Source organism: Cebus imitator, unplaced genomic scaffold (genome assembly GCF_001604975.1).
Source record: "Cebus imitator isolate Cc_AM_T3 unplaced genomic scaffold, Cebus_imitator-1.0 Scaffold311, whole genome shotgun sequence".
Classification (NCBI taxonomy): Eukaryota; Metazoa; Chordata; class Mammalia; order Primates; family Cebidae; genus Cebus; species Cebus imitator.
Window position 1 is genome coordinate 3,497,259 of NW_016107626.1, and position 14,836 is coordinate 3,512,094.

The following is a 14,836-nucleotide window of genomic DNA, read 5'->3' on the forward strand; positions in this document are numbered from 1 at the left end:
AGATGGAGTCTCACTGTTGCCCAGGCTGGAGTGCAGTGGCTTGATCTCGGCTCACTGCAAACTCCACCTCCCAAGCTCAAGTGATCCTCCCTCCTCAGCCTCCCAAGTAACTGGGATCACAGGCACCTGCCACCAAGCCCCACTAATTTTTGTATTTTTAGCAGAGACAGGGTTTCACCATGTTGGCCAAGCTATTCTCAAACTGCTGACCTCAAATAATCCGCCTGCCTTGGCCTCCCAAAGTGCTGGGATTACAGGCGTGAGCCCCCATATTTTCTAACAAAGTATGGAATTTGTCAGGTGCTGTACTGAAAGTGAAAAGGAATGTGTTTGTAGGGGCACCAAGTCTAGTTTGAATTCGGGAATTTAAGATGTAATTGAAATCTTTTAAAAGGCAAAGGCAACGAGAGCTTGTGGAAAACAAAAAACCCAGTGAAATGTGTGGTGCCTCACACTGGCCCCATCACCAGACACAGCTGGCATCCAGTCAGTCCCAGTGGGAGGTAGGGGAAGGGGGTCTACTGGGCGGCTGCAGAAGGTGGGTGAGCAGTTGGCCAGAGGCGAGCACCCGGGCGATGGGGCCAGGAGGGGCTGGGGATGCAGCAGGCTGGCCGGACAGCAGGGTGGGAGGGGACGGAGGGGCTGCGGGGCTGGGGCAGGCAGCAGGCTGGCCGGACAGCAGGGCGGGAGGGGACAGAGGGGCTGCGGGGCTGGGGCAGGCAGCAGGCTGGCCGGACAGCAGGGCGGGAGGGGACGGAGGGGCTGCGGGGCAGGGGCAGGCAGTGGGCTCTGAGCGTAGTGGGTGGGGCAGAGCACCCAGCTGCATGCTGAGGGGGTATGTGGCAGGCGCTGGCTGTCCTGAGAGGCCCAGGTGGGCACTGGCCTGTGATGGGTGAGGGCGGCAGGCTGCCCCAAGAGGAGCCCAGCGGAGGGTGGGGGAGATCCCATAAGTGCAGAGACAGGAACAAAACAGCCTATTTCCATAGAAATAATAAAGAAGAAAGTAACTAGAAATATAACCGTAATAGTTATTAGTTATTTATAGGTGATCTTAGTTATTCACAGGTGATCTTAATTCCTTTACTAACGCCTCTTGGGTTGGAAGTTTGAACCTGGGGTGACATCATGAAATGAATGACACTAAGGCAAGATGCTCTAAGCCCTCTGTCACACCCGCATAAGGGCTGCTGGAGGGCGCCTCGGCTGTGCGGCAGTGCCAGTGCTGGGAAGGCGCCCGCTGCTTAGCCAGCTAGGGGAGGAGATGTCCAAAATAGCTGAAACGTCTCCTTCCCTGAGGAGTTAGGAGAAAACTCCGCTGCTCCAAGCTCTTGTGGTGGGCCTGACGACTGTCAGGAGGCCCGCAGACACCCGGGGGCTAACTGTCTCTGTGTGACGCTATGCTTCAGCGGTCACGTTCCATGTCCACTCTCAGGTTCTGCGTCTGCACCTGGTTCCTTTTTTCTTAGAAAAGATCATCAGTAATAGTAATACAAATCTTCATGTTTTAGTTCTTTCTTGATAAGTATGGAAAAAGTGCTGATGCATTATGCTGCTTGCCTCACTTCGGGTGCCAGAGATTCCAGAGCCCCCACCTGAATAACACATGATGTACTTGACCCTGTCACTGCCACGCCCTACCTACCCTGCTCTCAGATTTGCGACTCAATAGAAGTGAGAGCGTCCCGGCACGGGGCCACTGCTGGTCTCCACGATCTGGATGGCAGTGGACCCCGGGGCCCAAACTCTCTTTTCTCGATCTCTGTGTCTTGTGTCTTTTATTTCTACAATTTATCATCTCTGCAGCAGCTGGGAGCGGCTCACAGAACCCTGCAGGGCTGGACCCTATAGCTGGATGGGCAGGGCCCACACTGGGGAAAGGAGCCCGGGGGGGAGATTAGGGGACTGTCCCCAGAGAGGTGTCTGTGTGTCCTGCCCTACAAGGCTGGGCCTGGAGGCCCTGAGGACCAGCCTGTGTGTCTTTCTGGAAGCTTCTTCCCACAAGTAACTACAAGGGGATGCCTGGGTACTTGCACACCTGGGACCTCGTCTGCAGGCCTGTGGGGGCCACAGCAGAAGCTGGGGGCCCGGTGGCAGCCTGCCTGGCAGCGCTGTTGGAGCTGGCCCAGGACGCAGAGGAGCTGCAGGCGGAGGCTGACACTGCTGCTGCTAGCCGGGCTCTTCCACAATTTTCTGGTTGCTGCAGGAATGATGGGTCTCCACCAAGCTTTAACATCTGTTCCTGGCTGACTCTGCAGGTCTTCTTCCATGATTTCCTTCTCTTTCTTTGTAAGCATCTTGTTAATGAAGTAGAGCTGCACGGTTGGAGGGTAAACTGAGGCACGGAGCTGTTTAGCAATGTGCCCAAGATGATAAGGCCGGCAAGATACAGAGTGGGGACCTGAGCCCACGTGGACGGCCAGGTGTGGCCACCCGGTGCGCTGCTCCCACTGCGTCAGCAGAACAGCCGCTGCTCTCCGCTGTTTCTCAGGTGCTCACTTTCTGAATCTGGTCCCTTCCAGGCCATATTTTTTGGTTTCAGTCCAGAGGACTCTGATGATGCTGATGGAGGTGGCTACGCCTGGGTGCAGAGCAGGTGGCCGACTGGGGAGGACGCCGCTTTGGCTTTCCCTTCCCCTCCGCCTCCACGGGAGCTGGCGTTGAGGGAGACCGAGGGAGGCACTTCCCTTCCAGAACCAGGGCAGTCACGACTCATCACCACAGCAGGGCGCCACGGCTAGCAGGATGGGCACCGGCAAGCGCAGATGGGACCCAGGCCAGCGTCCACTGCTTGGCCGCTCTGGAGGCCGGGCTGGGAAGCCATGAGCTGGACCCCTGCTCGCCCTGGGCTCCACAGAGAGGAGGTGTCCGTCTGTCTGGCAGACACAGAGAGGATCACGCATGTGCAGATACACCACCCGGCCACGCCCAGCTGGGAGCAGCACGCATGCCGGTCAGCAGGAGGTCGGACACGTGTGATCACGGACAGCACTACAGCACGGCTGCACAGGCGCATGGACACCATGGGGGCAGAGAGGCCCGACATGTAGGGGCACAGGTCGCTGTCTCCGCATGGGGGAGGGTCTGAGGAGGGGCACCAGGGAGCTGGGGGGCTGGCCTGTGTCTCAGCAGGGGAGTGCCGCCCATCCTGCGGGCACCAGACCTTCACCCAGAACATGCCAGGAGCAAGCCAGCAAAGCAGAAAGAACGAGGCCCTTGGCGAGGCTCAAGCCCCATGCCCCACACACCCCATGCCCCATGCCCCACACACCCCATGCCCCACACGCCCTGTGCCCCATATGCCCCACACACCACACCCCACGCGTCCCACATACTGGGGCAAATGCAAGTCCTGCTGAGTCCCGCGAGGGCCCCCCTCCGCTCAGCCACGGTAGATACACCAGCAGCACCTACCTGTGGTTCCCCCCACACTGCAGTGGCAGGGACCAGCTGGAAGCTGCCTGCATCTGACTTTTGGGAAGAAGGGATTGGGGCAGCAGGGAGGCTGCCCCCCATCTGCGGGCACACCTCACTCTCAGCACTAGGCGGCGGGCCACCACGCCTCCACCCGGTCATGCTCACAGACAGGAAGAGAAACCTGCTCCCGATTAAACACTGCTTCCAGTGTTCCCTACACGTCCTTTCCTTTGTCACGGGAGAAATGCGCAGAAGAGGAGGCCTGACGGCCCCATCTCCATCAGAAACCCAAAGCTGTGTGTAGGAGCTGCTGTGGCTCAGAGGGAACTCAGCAGGCCTGGCCGGGAGAAGGGGTGTGCAAATGCCCTTGACGGTAGGTCTGACAGCGTGAGAACAGCTGGGACTCTCCACCAAGTGGCCGCTCCTGCCCCATGGTGTGCCCGCTGCAGCCCCGAGACCGGAATGCTCCCTCGCCAGGAAAGCTCGTGCAGTGGTGCTGTGCAGCCGCCCCCAGCTCTGAGTGTGAGCAGTAGTCTGGTCCGACCACCCCCAGCCCATCCCCTGGCCAGGCACCTGGCAGGCCACCGACCCTGGGGGCACGGTACTGAATGCATGGCTGGTCTCGGGTGCTCTGTCTCATCCAGCCCAGCACTCCCTCAGGGGCTTGCAGCCTCACCCGGCGAAAGCATCCATGTGGGGTCACAGGGCTGGGCAGAGTTGGGGGTGTCGAGTGGCCTCTGGGCTGCCACAAGAGGTGTGCCCCCAGGCTCTGGCCTCAGCTGACCACTGCCAGCTGCTTGCCAGCTGGAGAGCAAGAAACCCCCAAATCAGGCTTGTAAACAAGCGCCAGATGCCAGACTGAAATTGGTTTAACTTGGACAGCAGCTTGGCGACGCTGAGTGGCTCCTGGCCCAGACAGCAGCCTGCCCCACAGCTGCCGCGCCAGGCCTTTCCCCAGAAGCGTCTGGGCACAGGCCCTCCAGAACCGGGGCCTCTGCACCCAGCTAACAGAGTAGGCCTTCTTGCTGATGGCTGCACCCTGGCTCCTGGCCGGGCCACATGTGGCTGCAACTTGGGGAAAGTTGTTTGCTCAGGGAGGGGGGAAGGGGCGCACCACTGCCACGTCATTAGTGCTGTGGACACTGACTAGGGCTGTTGTGGGTGGAACCGTATTGCCCCCAAAACACAGGTGGAAGTCCTAACCCCAGTATCTGTAAATGGGGCCTCAGTTGGAAAGAGGGTCTTGGCAGATGTCATCGAGTTAAGATGTCACAGGGTTAGTCCTAATCTAATGACTGGCACCCCTGTGAGGAAATCGCCACATGGAGACTCAGAATGTGGGAACAGGATGGTGCTCAGGCAGAGGCTGGAGCCACGTGGCCACAAGCCCGGAGCCCTGGAGCCACCAGAGGTGGGAATAGGCAGGGAGCATCCTCCCTGGAGCCTGAGAGGGAGCGGGGTCCTGTCCACACCTTGAGGCTGCGCCTCCAGAACCAGGAGAGGCAACGCGCTCGCAGTGCTGTGAGCCACCGGGTTTTGGGGGGGGGCGGCGGGAAGGAGGCTGCAGGCGGAGAACCCCGCACCTGCTCCAACCCAGCTGGGAACCCCACATGCTTCTGGGCATTAGGCAAAGGCAATGTTAAAAGTGAAGATAAACCTGGTTGGAAGTTCTACGAGGAAAACAAGGTTCCGATGACTCACTGACACAACAGAAAGCGCCGCACAGGCTGAGCCTCCCTGGGAAAGAATAACTCTCCTGGGGACCGAGTGACGAGAGGCTGGTCTGCCTGGTGTGGTGGCTCCCATCTGAAATCTCAGCACTTGGGTGGCTGAGACAGATCACTTGAGCCAGAGTTTAAGACCAGCCTGGACAATAGAGTGAGGCCCCATCTCTCCTAAAATAAAAACGCAGCCACGGCAACTCCTGCCTGGGAGACAGGGAGAGACCCTGTCTGAAAAAAAGAAAATAAGAGGCTCTGCTCACCCCACACTGACTCCTGCCACACACCTCGCCCAGCCCTGGGCCCGCATCTGACCTCTGAGCTCAGGGAGGCCACGCCTGGTGCTCAGTGTGAACCCGCTTCTCAGAGGAGCCTGAGCTCAGAGGCCATGCCACCTGCCGAAGGTCACAGAGCTACTAAACAGTGCGCTGGGATTCCAAGCCAGGTCTGTTCCCAGAGCCTAGGTCAAGACCCCATGCTCACGAAACTGACGTCAGGGCCACCGTCGGGACTTCCAGAATTCTCTCCACTTCCTAGAACCAACTCATCTGAGAACTCAAGCCAGGAGCCAGCACCCCTTTGCTGGGGCAGCCACCCTTCCCTTGCTCAGCAGTCAGGCCCGGGGAACACAGGGAGAAACGGACGTCCTCACGCTGGGGGCTACCTAGCAGGAGAGGGGCCACAACCCTCAGACACAGGTCGGCACCATGAATGCGGCAGCAGAGCCCCAGCAGGGACAGCCCCAGCAGCAGAGCCCTCCCGAACAGGAACAGCTCGGGCTTCAGGAAAGATCTGAGCAGGAGGTGGAGGCCGAGGAGGAGAGAAGGGAGGAGACATCCCTGGGAGAGGCAAGGGGTGGGGGCGCACAGGACCACGGTAGGTACTGCAGGAGGACCAGGGGCACCCAGCCCATGCCACGTCCCATCCTGTGCCAGGGATGCTGGCCACAGAGCACCCTCTTGGAACCCCACAGGGCACGGCCGTGCCATGCCTTCTGTGCTCAGGACTGTTGGCACGGAGGCCCCTGCAGGAGATGCCTCCTCAGTTACGGGCCCTTCCCCACAGCGTCGCTGCGCCCTGCCTCCCCAGAGTGGGCTCCACTCTACGCCAGGCCTCGTGCACACAGGGCTGCATGAATTCTGCGGAAGGAGGGCCTGCGACAGCACCCCGCCTGCCTGGCATCACCACCGGTTCTGAGCACTCAACGCAGGACGGAAGGACAAACCTGTTTCCATGGCAAGCAGCAGGGCCCAGGGTTAGGGAAAAGCCCCCCGTACCTGCGGAGCTGGGCTGCTGGGGTGTGCCTGCTTCCCCTGGAGCCCACACTCCGGGGCCTTGCTGCGCCACCCTGGAGGGTGCCATCTGGATCCATCTCTCCCGCTTTCCCCGAAGGAGCTGGCAAAGTGTATGTGCCCATCCATCCCTCTGCCCCAGTCACCCCTCTGATCCTCCTGGGAGCAGCGGCCAGGCATGTCCTTGGGGGGACATCTTCTGGACAGGCCTGGGTCTGCATGCGCCCTCAGCCTGGCTGTGGCCAGGAGTACTTCCAAGGTCCAGTGCTCTGCGGCCAGCGTGACGCAAACTGCATGTGACGTCACAGTCTTTGAGAACACAGTGCTGTGTTCTGAGCCCAACCTTCCTCAACCAAAGACCTTAAAGGAACCCAATGCCTCGACCTGCCTAAAGGCCAGGGGTGTGGGGTGACTCTGATGACCTGCAGGTAACCATGGAGCCCATGACAGCCTTGACCCAAGAGCTGTGGCAGCCCCTTCACTGCACACCTGCAGGGGCTGCTCCAGGCACAGCCGTCCAGCAGGCACAGGGGCCTGTGGACAGCGGCTCCCTCTGAGAAGGAACCACAAGCAGCCAGTCCTGGGCCCAGAGTGAGGGCTGTGGGGTGGGATAGCCCCGAGGCCCAGGAGGCAGGGTCACCCAGGGCCTGTGCTCTCTGAGAGAAGGACACAGGGCGTCTGGCAGCCAGGGCTCACCTGGGCAGGGGGCACACACTGGACAGGCAGGGCTCATGGTTGGGGTTGCCCTCAGATGGGCTGATGGGGTTCGCAGAAGTGCAGTCAGGACGGGGGAGTAACAGCAGACCCAGGGTGTAACAGGTCCAACAATACCGAGCTGAGAGTGATGGGGGGGTAGGCGGGGGTCAGCAGGGAGGTGACAGGGAGGGGAGGGGTGCCAGAGACCAGCTGCTGCGGGATGGGAGGTCTGGCTGTGTAGGGGGCTGTGGGAACAGGTGTCAGTGACAGTGCTGGGAGGATCCCAGCCCACATGCTGGTTCTGGGGAGGTGGGCACGCAGGGTGTGACCTGGCTCAGAGAACACGAGGAGATGCCCAGGGGCTGTCTGTGTACAACCCTGGTATGAGTGCGGAGGGTGGGGCATGTCCAGAGCCCACAGGGCTGCGTGAACCCTGAAAGCCACGTTCAGAGGATTGACAATGTGCAGACCCCGACCCCATATCCAGGGGCTGATAGAATTCAGAGGACATGAACCCTACGTGCGGGTGCTGACAGGGCCTGAGGAAACCCTCAGCAGAGCCCCGGAACCCCCGGTTCTGTATCAGGACTGACAAGGTCCCAGTGAACTCAACCCACGTCCTGGGCTGAGAAGGGCCTGGCTCACCTAACCCCCTTGTCCTTGGCTGCTGGGTCCCCAGGCCACCTTCACCCCTGTCCTGGCCTCATGAGGCCCCAGGTGACCCTGACCACTGTGTCCTGGGCTGATAGGGACCCAGGTCACCTGAAGCCATGTCCAGGGCTGACAAGGCCCCAGCTCACCTGACCCCCTTGTCCTGGGCTGCTGGGTCCCAAGGCCACCTTCACACCTATTTCCTGGCCTGAGGCCCTAGGTGACCCTGACCCCTGTGTCCTGGGCTGATGGGGACCTAGGACACCTGAACCCCTGTGTCCAGAGCTGACAAGGCCCCAGGTCAGCTGACCCCCTTATTCTGGGCTGTGGAGACCCCAGGTGACCCTGATCCCTGGTTCTGGGCTGCTGGGTCTCCAGACCAGTCTGACTCCTGTGTCCTGGGCTGATGAGGCCCTAGGCCACCCTGACCCCTGTGTCCAAGGCTGACAAGGCCCTAGGTCACCTGACCCCTGGTCCTGGCCTGATGAGGGCCGAAGTGACCCTGAGTCGTGTCCTGGGCTGATGGGGGCCCAGGTCACCCGAATTTCTGTGCCCAGGGCTGACAAGGCCCCAGGTCACCTGACCCCCTTGTCCTGGGCTGATGAGGCCCCAGGTGACCCTGACCCCTGGTCCTCAGCTGCTGATCCGGCCCCCATCCCTGTCCCTGTCCCCAGCGTCATGAGCTGACCTAGCCTGGCCCCCACTTACCTCTGGCGCTGCCCGTCCAGGCCGAGGCCGGCGGGCGCCTGCGTGGGGCTGAGCAGGCCTTGGGGCGCGGGGGTCCTGGCGGGCAGCCCGGAGGGGGGCTCCGGCGGCGGCAGCGCTGGCGGCTCGCGGGTCTCGGGGGGCGGCGGCGGGGGCTTCTCTCCGCCGGGGCCCAGGCTCGGGGGCCGCCCGTCCAGGGAGATGTTGTTAAGGAAGAAGAGCGCGGCCTGGCGGCGCCGCGAGTCCCCGCGCCTCCGCAGCGCTTGCGGCGGAGCCCGAGCGGCCGAGGGCGGCGCGGCGGCAGGCGGGGGCCCGGCGGGGCCGGGGGTCGGGCCCGGGGCTCCACCCGCCGCGGCCGCGGCCATCCTCAGACTGCGCCCGCCCCCGCGAAGCGCCCCGCCCCCTGCCCGCGCGCCCGCGCGCCCGCCGCCCATTGGCCGCGGCGCGCCCACATGCAAATATATCGCCGTCGCGCCCGCCCATTGGCCAGCGCGGTGCCGCTCTCGGGGCGCTCCCCTGGGTCCTAGAGGCCGTCAGGCGCAGCCGTTGGGAGTGGGAAGCTGCATCCCGCACTGCCGGTTCGAGTCCCCATTTCGGGAGACGCGGCCGCGGGGCTCCGGCCTTCTGTTTCCTTTGCTGGACGGCTGCCTTCGTGGTCAGCCTCCATCAAGCACGCATTTTAAGGCTCCGGACTCAGGGCGGCGTGGGCGAAACCCAGCACACTTCCCTGTCCCGAGCTGTGTCTGGGCGGTGCTTCAGCGAGCGCAGGGCGGCCCCTCAGGAGCCCCATCGCTTCCCAGAATGGCTGGCCTGCGACCTGGCCTCCTTCGCTGATGGAAGGGACAGAGGGTCTGAGTGAAGAAGGCACTTGATTGGGAAGGAAGCCTCAGGCGGGCAGAGTTCTGCACTTCCTGCAGTAGCAAAGTGACCCTGAGCCTGCCTTGTGCCCAGGCCTATTTCCTCTCTGTCCCCAGGTGCCCTTGACTTCAGAACCCATGAGCTGGCGGCGCCCAGACACTCAGGAGCTGCCTCTGGGGCCTGGGAGCCTGTCTGCATTTTGGAGGGGAACCCACTGTGTCTTTGTGGAGGGACTCAGGGCCTGACACTCACCTCCGTGCCCCCTTCCTGCTCTGTCTAGTTTTCTTTTGTGGGTTTCTGTATCTTTAAAGAGGGGAGGATGATTTCAGCCTAAGGGTATTGTCAGGATGAAACTGGCTCAGTGAGGGGGTGGGCTGTGGCTGGAGCTGGAGGGCAGGCGCGTGCCAGGGTCAGCTCGCAAATGTACTTCAGTACCGGGCACCTGCCCCACATGCCCAGTCTCTGCTGTGCTGCTGCTGGGGACTGGGTGGGGCCGACTGGCACAGCACTGGCCCCAGGAGTGCCTGGCGTGTGGGGAGGCACCATGATGGCCAACACAGCAGTGAGCAAACGGGCGAGACAGCGTCTTCATCACCAACCCCAGCTTGGGCCCCTGCCCTTCAGGCCCCTCCCCGCCTCCCACCCGCCCTGCTCCCTCCTGTGGGCCTTCATGGGCCACCACCCAGGCTCATGCAGCACACAGTCCCTCTGCTTCCTTTCTGTTTGCCCTTCCAAGTTGGCCTCCAAGGCCTCTGCCAGGCCTAGGGGACGGTGGGCAGCTGTCCTGTGCAGGAGAATTTGGGGCTGGGCCCAGGTATGGGGTGGGGAGCAGGTGTGTCTCAGCAGGCACTCCTGGGAGTGGGTTCCCAGTAAATCAAAGGACTGCACATTGATAACCCCTCTGGGGGAGTCACTGTGCTGGCTGGCATGGCAGATAGGCGGCTGCGGATTGTGGATCCACAGAACGAGGTGCTGCCTGTGTGTGTCTGGGGGCTCCCGTGAGCAGGGGCTTCAACCAGCGCTGTAAGGTGCTTAGGCTGACACAGGCACACGGCAGGCCCTCCCTCCCTCCCTCCCTCCTGGCTGTGAGCAGGAGGAGGGGCCTGACGGGAGGGTGGGCCATACACCCGTGGCTTGCAGAGAGTCTGGTGCCAGGTGAGAACAGAAAGGGGCAAGTGAGGGCGGAGGGCAGGAGGCAGGCATCAGTCAGTGCACTAGTGCCAGGCCCTGGCGGTCGCTGTGCAGGAGGGAGGGCCCTAGTGGGTTCTCCTTTGCTGCCGCTAAGCTTGACTTTGAGGGACCAGGAGAAATGCTGAGGGAGGAATGGGGTTATCGTCTGGGGCCTGGGGAACCCCCTTGCTAGGCTCCTGCGGCCGGCTTCTCCCCTCCCCAGGGTGTCAATGGGTGGCCTGCAGGTGGCGTGTGGGGAACACACAGCTTTTGTTTCATGTGATTCTGGAGAACTCAAAGCAACCTTTAACGCACCTGGACTGCCCTCTCGGGAATTCAGTCCCTCCTGCCTCTCAGGCCACAGGCTGCAGGTGGGAGCTGGGAGGCAGTGCCCCGGAGCCAGGCCCACACCCCCAGTGTGGCCCAGGCCTCACCCAGCCCTGTCATGGGCCCATGTCCTGCCATCCCTATGGCGTGTGAGTTTTAAACGCCGGGTTCACCTTGGTGCTTGGCTGCAGAGGGGCCTCCTCATCAGTTTCAGTGTGTCCTGCCGTCCCTGTGACCAGTGGGTTTTAAATGCCAGCTCACCTTGGTGCTGTGGCCGCAGAGGGCCCTGCTTGTGAGTGTTGCTCCTGATTTTCTTTGGCTCACACCATGAGCTCTGAGCAGGTATCAAGCGCAGGGCTCTGCTTGGATGCCCCTGACTGCAGGCCTGGCCCTCAGGCTGACTTCCTAGTTTCCCCTTGGCCTGGCACCCCTCCGTGGCCCCCACCTTTCCTTTCTACCCGATCCTTGTCCACTTTTCTAGAGTTGGGGTTTCAGCAAACTTCCCATAACGTCCTGGCCCCTTGCCTACTCAGCACACACCTGTTCATCTCTCAGCACCCAAATTCGCTTGCAGGTGCCACCTGCCTTGACCGCCCAGGGACACCCGCTCTCCTCCCCATCCCCCAACACTGGCCATGACCTGGTGCCGAGGCTCCTTTGCCCACCGTTCCCTGAAGGGGCAGTTCTCAAACTTCACGTTTAGGAGACAGCTACCCCTGGGAGCTTCTCTCTCACAGACTCCAGGCCCACCTCCAAGGTCCTGGTTCAGTGGTTCTGGGGTTGGGCCCAGAAATCTGTTTCCTTTTTTTTTTTTTTTTTTTTTTTTTTTTTTTTTTTTTTTTTTTTTTTTTTTTTTTTTTTTTTTTTTTTTTGAGATGGAGTTTCGCTCTTGTTACCCAGACTGGAGTGCAATGGCGCGATCTCGGCTCACCGCAACCTCTGCCTCCTGGGTTCAGGCAATTCTCCTGCCACAGCCTCCTGAGTAGCTGGGATTACAGGCACGCGCCACCATGCCCAGCTAATTTTTTGTATTTTTAGTAGAGACGGGGTTTCACCATGTTGACCAGGATGGTCTCGATCTCTTGACCTCGTGATCCACCCGCCTCGGCCTCCCAAAGTGCTGGGATTACAGGCTTGAGCCACCGCGCCCGGCCTGAAATCTGTTTCTTAAGCTCCTCCCAGGGAGCTGGGAGGCACCAAGACCCGTCGTCCCCGGAGGAGCAGACAGCCCTGAGTGCTCCCGGTGAAGTGCTGATGAGCTGCACTGTGGCTGCCAGGCAGGGTCTAGTGAGGAGGGACAGATGCACGTGCCCACCACCATTGTCAGGTGCTTCCCGGAGGGTGCCCTGGTCCCTTCCCGCTGCAGATGCCACAGAGGAGCTGGTTTCATTCTGCCCTCCCGCAAGGGGGTGACCTGGTCCCCGGTGCAGTCAGGCACCTTCTGGGGCACAGGTGGGAGGAGGCCCGGCTGACCCCAGCCCTGCCAAACACACGCTATTCTTCACGGGTTTATTCTCTGGTACTCAGGGGCCCCTGTCTTCCAGGGCTCCGCCGCCTACCACCCCTCTCCAACCTCACTGCTCGCTTGTCGGGATGCACGACGGGGGCGTCCAAGACTGTGCTTGGAGCTCGGCAGGCAGGGGTGGGGGTCTGGGTGATCCGTTGCCTCCCAGTATGGGCACTGCCTGGGAAGGGCTGCAGTGCACAGTAGGGGTGGGGCCTGAGTGATCCTGCCTCCCAGTCGGGGGGCCCCCAGGGAGCAGGTGCTGGGCTGGGGGAGGGGCCGCAGAGCATTTCCCAGGAGGGTGGAGGGGGTGAATCACCAGCCTGAGACCCCTCTTGGTCCTCCAGCCCCTCTTCTGGCCTGCTGGTTGGGTGGTGTGGTCTCTCCAGGCCGTGGTGGGGAGGTGGAGGGCCACCTCAGGGTCAGTGGGCCCGGTGCAGGCTGGCCGGGTCCCCGTCGGCTGGTCGGGTGGTGTGCCCTCTCTGGGCCGTGGTGGGCTTGCTGTGGGGCCGGTGCAGGCTGGCTGGGTCCCCTCCCAGGGGCTGTCTGCTGGTCGGGTGGTGTGGCCTCTCCAGGCCCTGCTGGGCAGGTGGAGGCCGCCCCAGCTTGCTGTGGACCCCAGTGCGGGCTGGCTAGGTCTCCTCCCAGGGGCTGCTGCCGGGGGAGGGACTGTGGTCCTCCTCCCTCGGGCTCATGGGCCCCTCAGCAGCTGTCAGTTTCCTTCTCCCTCTGGACGGCTTTTTGGAGGCTATGGGAAGTGGCTGGAGGTCAGGCCAGAGGCCAGTAGGGGCCCAGGGCAGCCCTGTATGTCTTCCTTTGAAGCGACACTCGCTCTTACCTAGGGCCTCCTGGGCCTCCTCTGGGCACAGGGAGCTGGGTGCTCCAGGGCCGGCCCTGGGGTTTCACTGGCCACCCTTGTTCCTACAGAAACCAGTGCCCAGAGCAGGAGTAGCCCATTCTGACGGTTAGCCCTGAGAAGTGGGTCACAACGCTCTCCCCATTGTGTGACCCCAAAGACAGGTGCTGACCCCAGAGGCCCCCTTGCTGCTTCTCAGAAAGCCAGGCCATGCTGGCTGGCCGGATACTGGCTGCGGCCTCAGCGGGCCTGGCCCCCGGGCTAGGGCCACAGGGGAGGGGCGCCTGGTCCCTGCGATGGTCCGGGGATAGGGGTCCTGCCAAGATGCTGGGCCCAGGCCATTTTGGAGGCACAGGGAGCTCAGGCTCTGAGCTGAATGGGTAAAGTTTGAATCCTGACCCAGATTCCAGCCCTGTGACCTCGGGCAAGTGACCTCTCCCTTCTCAGCCTCAATCTCTGCACCGGCCAAACAGTGATGATCCTGCCTGCCGGGCAGGGTCTGAGGCCACAGGCAGCAACAGCTGCACCCATTCTCCCGGAGCGACAGGCACAAGGGTGCTGGCTCTGGCCCTGAGCTGTGCCCATGCTGGGCAGGGCCCTGCTCTCACTGAGTGCCACGTGGTGTCTCAGGAGCCCCTGCCAGTGTCCCTGGCCTCGGCTCAGGTAGAAGCACACGGCGGTGGGGGGGGGTTGGCTCACAGTCTGCACCCCTAGGGCCATTTCCACATTTCCACCCACTCAGCAGGAAGTGCCTCCGATAAGGCCGTGCTGGCCTCCACTGCCTCTCCTGGCAGACGTGGACCATGCCGTCTGCAGCAACAATGGCACATGGTGGTGGCACCACCCCATCCACTGCCTGTGGGTCCTGCCCGACCAATGCCAGGGCCACACGATTAGGTGTTCACAGGCACTCATGGGTGCTCATGAGCTGGACCTGCCACTGTGCCCAGAGCAGGAAGTGAAAAGTCATCCTGATACCCTCGGACCAGGGCTGAGGCTCCTGCCCGCCTTATCAGAAGGAGCTGGGCCCAAGGACACTGCCCTTGGCAAACACTGGAGCCTTCCCTAGTTCCCGGGGGAAGCAAACATGCCCTCTGCGCTGCCCCTGTCTGCAGGTGGACAAGAGGCCTTGGGGGTCTGCCCCTTGTGGCAGGGGCTTGTCCTGTGCACCAGGATGCCCTTCCTCCCAGGACAACAGTGGGGGCAATGACCATCCCCTGCCCCCTTCTCACTGAAATCTACTATGAGCCCTAATGTCAGCTCCCTACAGGCGAGGAGACTGAGGCTCGGACTGGAGGGACCCGACACCGGGCCACAGTCCTGCACAGGCAGGACTTCCCCGGTCAGCGCCCCTCTCTTCGGGGTTCGTTTCGGGAGGTTTGAGGTTCATTTTTGGCTCCGTCATTCTGAGGCTGCCATTCTCCAGGCGGCCAGGAGGGGGTGGCAATGGGGAGAGGTGGGTGCCGCGGCTCCCCTCGCCCCATCCCTGCACCTGCCCGGTGCCTGCCCCGTGCCGTCTGTACCTTTGTCCTCAGGCTCCGAGGCCCGCTTCCTCTTCCGAGGCAGACCCTGCTTGTGCTCCTGGGCGCAGACGCACTCGGGCGTGTATGTAGTGGCCTCAGCCTGGGAGCTCAGGCCCGCC

General features: G+C 62.0%; 2 protein-coding genes across 2 annotated transcripts in view; both read right to left on the reverse strand.

Moving 5' to 3' along the window:
* Positions 1-8,856, reverse strand: part of CABLES2 (Cdk5 and Abl enzyme substrate 2) — an 18,377-nt gene extending 9,521 nt beyond the window's left edge. The window contains exon 1 of the mRNA XM_017503486.2: positions 8,483-8,856. Coding sequence (XP_017358975.1) covers positions 8,483-8,844 — 362 coding nt within the window. The 5' untranslated portion in view covers positions 8,845-8,856. The remainder of the gene's footprint in view (positions 1-8,482) is intronic.
* A 3,902-nt stretch (positions 8,857-12,758) lies between these two features.
* RBBP8NL (RBBP8 N-terminal like) overlaps positions 12,759-14,836 on the reverse strand; it is a 19,087-nt gene continuing 17,009 nt past the window's right edge. The window contains exons 13-14 of the mRNA XM_017503489.1: positions 14,718-14,824; positions 12,759-13,086 (exon numbers count right to left, since the gene is read on the reverse strand). Coding sequence (XP_017358978.1) covers positions 12,971-13,086; positions 14,718-14,824 — 223 coding nt within the window. The 3' untranslated portion in view covers positions 12,759-12,970. The remainder of the gene's footprint in view (positions 13,087-14,717; positions 14,825-14,836) is intronic.